We start from the raw sequence: 8,298 nt of genomic DNA on the forward strand, positions 1-8,298 counted from the left end.
ACAGGACTCATGTATGTTATTATATATAAATTACATACCATATTCCAAATGGTAAATTTGTCAGTTCTTTAGACCAGATTGTGTGTGTTTGTTGTGATTGGTTAACTTTGTTTTCTTATAGATGCGCGAGAAATACTCAGATTTTATCAAGGTTGACAATATTCCACCAAAAAGACTGGAAAGTGTATTGGATTATATTTACACTGGTGATATTGAAGTAACAGAGAAAAATGTGTTGGAAGTGTTGGAAGATGCTGATTATACACAGATGGAAGGTATGCAAGTTTTAATCTTTACTGATGTTAATGTGTTAAGAGTGAATATTTCAATATATATGTTCTACATGTGTATTTATTTATTTGCAAACCATGACAATTTTGCATATTTTAGGTTAAAATTATTGTGTTTGACTATTGTCACGTTGTTGACACCAGGGACAAAACAAATTATTTGTAATCAATGGAGAAGTGAGCATAGATATCACTTCTGAATTGGGTGTGGCTGAATTTCGTTTTGTCACACTTTCAGAGTTGAAGTCATTTTGTTGTCGAGTCATCCTTAAAATGACTTCAACCGACAACTGTTTGAAGCTAAGAGCTTATGCTACTCGATACAATCTTGCTGATGTGGAAAAGAAAACAAACCAAATGATTGTTGATAACATTGCAACAGTTGTACAACATGATGATTTCATGCAACTTGATGTTGGTGACATGTCTGCAATCATGAAACAGAGAAACAAAGGGGTAATTGTGATTGATTTGTTTTTCTGATATATTTTGTGATTAAAATTATTAAGACCAATTTTGTTTTAAAAAATTTTTATTTCTATATTTAAAGAAGCTTAAATAGTGATTTAAACTCTGTGATGTTTCACCTTTCGTTTCATGCTCTTGGTGTAAATTTAGTATTTGATGTAGTCACCGGTGACATTAATCACTTCGTCGTTTGTTTAAACTGTTACTTGTTATTACATATTAGTTGTTGAATGTAGATGGAAGAAGCTGTTTTTACTGGAATGGTTCGATGGGTCAATTTCAATCCTTCCCATCGAGAGGATTTGTTTGTGAATCTTTTCTCACAACTTGATCTTTCATCTATTTCCACTCAGTTTCTTACAACTACAGTTAGAAATGAAGTAAATTATAAAGTTTGTTATTTTTATACCTGTGACTTTTAGCATTTGTGTGTTTTTCAGCCTCTTATGAGAAATAATGTTGAATGCAGCAATGCAGTTTTGGATGCTTTGTCAATGAAATTTGAAAAACCAGGAACAAGTGGAAAAGCAAGTTCAGTTAAAAAAGGTGTAAAATTTTTTATTTTATGTCACATTCAAAGCAATTTGTTACATCTGCCATATTTACACCACCCACATATCTTTTGACTTTAACCTCCACTTAAATTTCCCACTTCACATTTACTCATGGCAAATAACATTGGAAATATGTGATCAGAATTCAGGGTCAGTCAACTACCAACAAGTTAGTGATACTATTCTGTGGGATGTGATTAAACAAAGATCTAAAAATAAAACTACATTGATTAGTACAGAAAGATGTGCTTCATCATAACTTGCAAAATGTGTTAGTTTCATAGCTGAATTTAAAAATGTAACTGAAGGTTGTTAAATACAAACTCTAATGAATTTGGTTGATTCACGAAGCAACAACTTCCCCTGAATGGAAAATATGTTTCCATTGTTATCACAAAATTTTTTTTGATTTATACAAAACAAAACCATAACAAGCAATATTTATGTTGCAGATTTGTCAGGATTTCTTCTCATTGGTGGAGATAATTCAAAACGAAAATGTGTGAAATGGAATGTTACCACAAAACAACATAAACATTACCCAGTATGTACATTGCTTGCTGTCATATGGTTTTGCTGATTTAGCGTACTTTCCCATAAATGTACATGCGTTTTGTGTGCAAGTAAATGTAAATTCCAACTAAAGTTAGCAAGACAGCAAATGTCCAGTAACCTTCAGGATTGAATGCAATATTTGGCCACTGATAATTTTGTTTTATAAATTCAATTGCACAAAAAAATGTAACAAACATGTCCTGGTTTAGTGTAACCTGTCAATGACTTTACAAAATATGCTCCAGAGTAAATCATGTTTTCTGTCATATGTTTTGAGATAGAGACTTTCTTTTATTTCGAGAAACATGTAAATCACTGTGTCTTAATGTATAGTTTCATTGTCATCAAATTTTGTTAAGAAAATGATCACAGATAGAGTGAACTCAACTTCAGCCAAATTTGGTGAAAGTGTTTATGTAATGGGTGGAGAAGGTCCAACACGAAGTTGTGAGATGTTGAATTTGGAGGAAAGTAAAAACTGGGTAAAAATTGCTGGTTTGTTGGAAGGTCGACGTTTTGCTGCATCTGCTGTTGTTGGAGGTTGGTGTGGTTATTTCAAAAATTGTTGATTACTAAACCAGGGGTTGTTCCAGGAATAAAGGATTGGGGAAGCCCCTTACACAAGTTGTCATGGCAATAAAAATTAACGCGGTGACAGACAAAGTGTTTTGTTAATATTTATTTCCGTTTATCACTAGTGTGTTTTGTGTGGTTTATGACTATCTTCTCATCTCTCAACCAACTCATTCACCTTTTAGGTCGAAACAGTGGCCATCTGTCTGCAGCTTATACCCAACTCATTCTTGTTGCTCACCATAACTTTTGTTAGTAATACCCCAGAGAAAATTTGTGGATTCTGCCACGACTACATAAGCAAAATTTGTTTGTACTTTTGACAGTATTACTGACACTTTACTGACAAGTTACCAATTAAACAGAAAATTGTTCAACTAAGTTTTTAGAAACATATGGTAAATCTGCAGACAGGGTGTGTACACGCACTGTTTCGACCTGTAAGATCTCATCAGTGCAGCTGTTGAGTGGCACTGTGCTAGCTTTCACACTAGCAGGCACACTAGTCTCCACTTTGTGGTACCTTTCGGTCAACGTTGATCTGCAGGGTACCCTATACTAGGTACCGAACAACAGAGACGACGAACCACTGTGGTCGACGTTGGCCGAAAGGTACCACAAAGTGGAGACTAGTGTGCCTGCTAGTGTGAAAGCTAGCACAGTGCCACTCAACAGCTGCACTGATGAGACCTTACAGGTCGAAACAGTGCGTGTACACACCCTGTCTGCAGCTTTGCAATATTATGGCTTTTTTTGCACATATGTGGTAAATATTTGGTGAATATGGATGGACAACCTTGTTTTCAGTAATTACAAACAAATTTAGGTGACTTGTATCTCACGGGGGGTGATGGAAACCAAGGAGCATTCTCATCAACTTTGTGTTATTCTGTACAAGAAGACAGATGGAGAAGTGGTTTCGACATGTTACAACCAAGATATGGGCATGGAATGTGTTCAATTGACAGTAAGAATACATCTGAGTTCATTTTTGTATAGGATTAATCTCATTACTGGACCTAGGCCTAAATAGTTGGCATGCATCTGAAACAACAACATAATTAACCGGAAACCATAAATTAAAGTAATCAGTAAATCCACTCTATTTACCCCAACAATATTCACTTTTGGACATGAAAGTGTTGTGAACGCCGACCTCAAACTTGCCAGAAATGCAGGAAATATTCCATCTTTATTTTGTAGTTCTTTATGACATGAATTTGAACTTTAATATTGATTAATTTCAATTAAAACCCCGATTGAAAGCTGATCGCTTATTTGTACGTTAAACGCAGTGCTTACCTCATTGCTTGTTACGTAACATTACAACATAATCGTAATATGACGTCACAATAAATATTAACACCAGCGATTTGAAAATTCAGATGTTTTGTTTTCTGTGGGTGGAAGTAATGGCAGACAATTCTTACAATCATGTGAATTCCACGATGTTCGTGTTGGAACCTCCACAAGAATCGCTTCTCTCAATGAAGCAAGAGGTCGTTTAGCATGTGAAGAAATTAAAGGGAAGATCTATGCAATTGGTTAGTGATGAAAAGTTAAGCAATAAAATTAACAGTAAGTGGTTTTTGTGTAAATTTATAAAATACAAATTCATATTCGTCACCGGTAAATGTATCACGTGATAAATATAATGGAGTTTCCTGAAAAGAATCCTAAACATAAAAACTAGTAGATATAACTATAAAGTATTAACCTAAAAACAATAAAAAGTTTTACTTTAAATCTGACAGGAGGTTGGGGTGGTCGTGACATGCAAACAGTTGAAGAATACGAACCTAGAGTCAACAAATGGAAATATGTTTCTCCTCTCCTAAAACCTCGTTACCTTCACTCTGCTTGTGTTATTGATGGGAGGATTTATGTTGTGGGTGGAGGGTAAGAATTACTATTATGACGTCACTATAGTCCACTGTTTCCCGTTTTATGTGAAAATGTAAATGTTGAGAAACTGGGACAAGTGGGATATACGATGTTATACTTGATTAACAACACGCATAAAATGTTTGTTAAATTTAAACACTTTGTATTATACAAGGTTGTATAGGTGGTTTGGTTTAGTGGTGTAGGGGTCTGCGGGTGTACGTTGGTTTGTTTTTGTTAACTTATAAAATTTAAGTTTTAGTGAAAAATGTTGTAGAAAAACTTACCTGTGTTTGTTGTGTGCCTGGTTCATGAAACTGTATCATGTTTGTTTTATAGGAACTTGGTTGGAGGACTCACATCAGTTGAAGTTTACGATCCAACCTCAGATGTTTGGACACATGCTTTTGATCTTGACAAACCAGTTTATAATGCAACTGTTGTTGCTGTTTAATATGTTTCTATATTTGGGAGTAGATGATATTTAACTGAGATTGATCACTGGCAAAGATGCTCAAATAAAAGTTTTTATGTAAAATATCGTTTTATGCAACTTTAACCAGTTTTTTTTAAATCATGTATTTGTGTTTGCAAACCGCTGTATTTTGTGATAATAGCAGATATCCGCAAAATAGCAATTATTCCTTTTGTCGATTTCCAACGTGATTCTGCTACGAATTTATAATTCCAATACTACAATAGGTCAGGTTTTGCATTGTGCTCAAGGCATGTGTGCCTTAAGCATCTTGTTTTCCCTTGTGAATATCAAGTGCTAATCCGCGCTATATGAAGTCCAAAGCAGTCCGTTGCAATCTTCACATGGGCGCCTGACTCGCCAACCCTTTTGGTTTTATCGGTGCCCAAACTATTTTATGTTTCATGTTCATATACGTTGTAACTTGTAAAAATAAAATAGGTTTGATTTTGTTGATAATTTGGTCTTCGTGGAAGGGAGTGATTTTTTTTAAGTGCGTGACCCCTATCATGCAGGTCTGGTTTTGTCAAAATTCGTTTAAATTTGTTATTAAAAACCCCCTCCCCCAGAATATAAGATAAAAACAGCCACTACTTCAGGATAAATAAACAAGCATGTATAAAGCAAAATTTACGTTTAGCGAATGCATAAATTATCGATGAACATTAGTACGAAACACCAAAAGCGACAATTTACTTTAAGGCGAAGAAAAACGTGAGGAGTTAACGGCAAACCTGGATGTGGTGAGAGCTTTTTCTGTGGTCATCAGCCCTTGATCGTGTGGATAATAAAATTTTTCGTACAACTATAAAAAATCGTAAATGTTAATTTCTTTTGCGCGACTTTGTAAACTAACCTAGAGAATTAGGAGAACAAATTTGGTTACATTACCTTCTGATTCACATGCTGCGATTTCATATATTTACAAGGCAATAAAATTACATTCTTTGACAATTTCTACTTTGCCTAAACGCAATTAGTTACCGCTTTACTAAACGCGTTTTAACAAGTAGATTGATACGGCGACCGGCTTTTGAGATACAGCTGATCAAAGTCGCGTTCTTGCCGCTGCGAACGAAATCGTATGAAAGCGAGAATATTGTTGGGTGACGTCATACAAGGCGCTTCAGTCGTGCGAGTCCTGGCAGCAAGCCTTATGCATAGGAATGGAAAACATAGTAAACCAGATTTAGTATAGTTTTGCATTAAACAGGGGACAACAAGTCAACAAGTGCAGTAAACGGATTTTGATGTTAATTTGAGCTGCAGATAGATGGCCGCTATTTCGACCTATATGAAGTCTTATGTGGTTGCATAATAATAAAACAGTTACTGGGACAGGGTGTTCTTGTGGTTAAAGCTTTTGTGATTGCTAACGTGATGCATGAACTTTCAAAAACACTACAGAAACAATAAACCGTCAATTAAGCAAAAGATAGAAGTAATTCTTTGCTTGGCAGTTGCGTTACCTACGAATTCGTGTCATAAATGATTAGATTAATTCGCCACAATCAACCACTATAACGCCCGTTAGATACTCCCCGGTTCGTGGAGCGGAAAGTCACACGAGGGAAAGGTCAAAACGCGCCTCCTGAACTTCCTCCGAAAATATTCGCAGTTTTTTATTCGGACAAAGAAGACGGTTTCTGTACAAAATGCATCACATCAACAAATGTACTTTAAATTTACAATCAATACAGGCTCACCAACTGTTTTCGGAACCGGCATGCAAACGAATAAATTGCTAGTTCAGTGTTACGCCTAAACAAAGATGCAATGTATAGTCACAAATACCCGCTACGACGTTACACACAATGCTTATCAATTGTTGTGACAACAAACCACAAACACCGCTTTATTAAATGGCACGAACACTCTAAGAATAAACAAAGCAGTGCAAGTAACTTGTCTGACTCATTTACTTTCCAATTCAATTTCAATTCAATTCAATTCAATTCATTTTATTTCTCGCAAACGTCAGAGAATACGCACAACAACTTGCAGCAATCATTTCGATTGGTGACGTGACGAAGTCCAAGGTACAACGAATGGCATCTTAAGCCATTGCGTTCAAATAGCAATCAAGGTTAACGATAATACAGTTTATCCAATACGCATAAGCAACTCACCGATAATTAAGCTCTTTGCGACATAGAACCGTGCTCCACGGAAGTCAGACACAAAAAAGGACTTAACCACGTTTTCAGTTCAACAAAACTACCCGTTAACTGTTACGTCACAAACTACAATAGACTGCAACAATTACAGCAGTGAAAGGAAAAAAGGTACATAAATAGAAATCAGGCAATTGCTGGCAAATAAGATGTAACATACCCCCCCACAATGTACGAATCCAAGGAGTACATGTCAACACAACAAACAAACATCGGACAGTAATTGCGAAAACAGTTCACCCGCAACTAATCACGCATCGCGTCGTCGCGGCACAATAAGCACAATTTTGCGATTGGGCGTCTTAACGCACCAGCGTGAGTCTTCACGATCACCTGACGCACAACTCCTTTCCGATCAGGATGTTCCTCAATCACTCGACCCAGGAGCCACTTGCTCCGGGGCTGGTTGTCATCCGCCACAAGAACCACGTCATTGACCATAAAATTCGAATGTCCACTTGCCCACTTCGATCTGGGCATGAGCGTAGGCAGGTACTCGCGAGACCATCGCCTCCAAAACTGATCGGCCAGGTATTGTACCTGACGCCACCGGTTTCGATGGTAACAGTCCTTCCCCGTTAACAGTCCTGGGGGCATATTCGGCGCTGCACGTTGCAGCAGCAAATGATTGGGAGTAAAGGGCTCCTCATCCTTCGGATCGAACGTCACTGGGACCAAGGGACGGGAGTTTAGGATTGCCTCGACCTCTACCATCAGAGTGCACAACCGCTCATCAGACAACGTCTGTTCCGAGAGCAGGGCGTTGAGAATTTTGCGCACAGAGCGTATCATGCACTCCCATACCCCACCCATGTGGCTGGCAGTGGGGGGAATAAAACTCCACACTGTAAATGCAAACGTGTATGACTTTCCACCTACATGCGTGGTCCAAAAATTATCACCCCATGTTGTCACATTCCACCCTCAAGGAATGGGGTGTTTTATACCACCCCACATTGTCACACCCTAAAGTTGGTCATATCACACGATTTTAGTTTGTTTTCACCATCCTACACAAGTAGTTTCATTGCTTAGTCTCCAGCTGTTTATTTCACATCTAAAGATATGCAAACATAAATGACACTGTAAAATTGCAAACAATTTCAGTACTCCAATGCATTTGTGAACGTAAAAGGGGACAGTAATGGATTTTTTTGGAAAGAGGTCGCGTTGAAGAACGAAAATACACACCAATACAAAGCTGCTCACATAGTTCAATTAAATTGTGAATTACAGTTTGTTTAGTACTCTTTGGACAGAGATACAACTGCTATTTTGAAGTTTAAGGATACGACAAATTAATTCAAGTGATTTTTTGCATGAAT

The 8,298-nt window shown here is 37.1% G+C and overlaps 1 protein-coding gene across 1 annotated transcript; it reads left to right on the forward strand.

Annotated features, from left to right (window-relative positions):
• Positions 1-563: 563 nt before the first annotated feature.
• Positions 564-5,200, forward strand: LOC145917713 (kelch-like protein 7). Its single transcript, XM_083002981.1, has 9 exons — positions 564-746; positions 995-1,138; positions 1,199-1,304; positions 1,765-1,856; positions 2,227-2,407; positions 3,267-3,407; positions 3,826-3,984; positions 4,195-4,339; positions 4,664-5,200. The coding sequence occupies exons 1-9, from the start codon at positions 564-566 to the stop codon at positions 4,776-4,778; spliced, it is 1,266 nt and encodes a 421-aa protein (XP_082859107.1). The 3' UTR covers positions 4,779-5,200.
• The last annotated feature ends 3,098 nt before the right edge of the window (positions 5,201-8,298 follow it).

The sequence above is a fragment of the Ascidia mentula genome, chromosome 1 (assembly GCF_947561715.1).
Source record: "Ascidia mentula chromosome 1, kaAscMent1.1, whole genome shotgun sequence".
Classification (NCBI taxonomy): domain Eukaryota; kingdom Metazoa; phylum Chordata; class Ascidiacea; order Phlebobranchia; family Ascidiidae; genus Ascidia; species Ascidia mentula.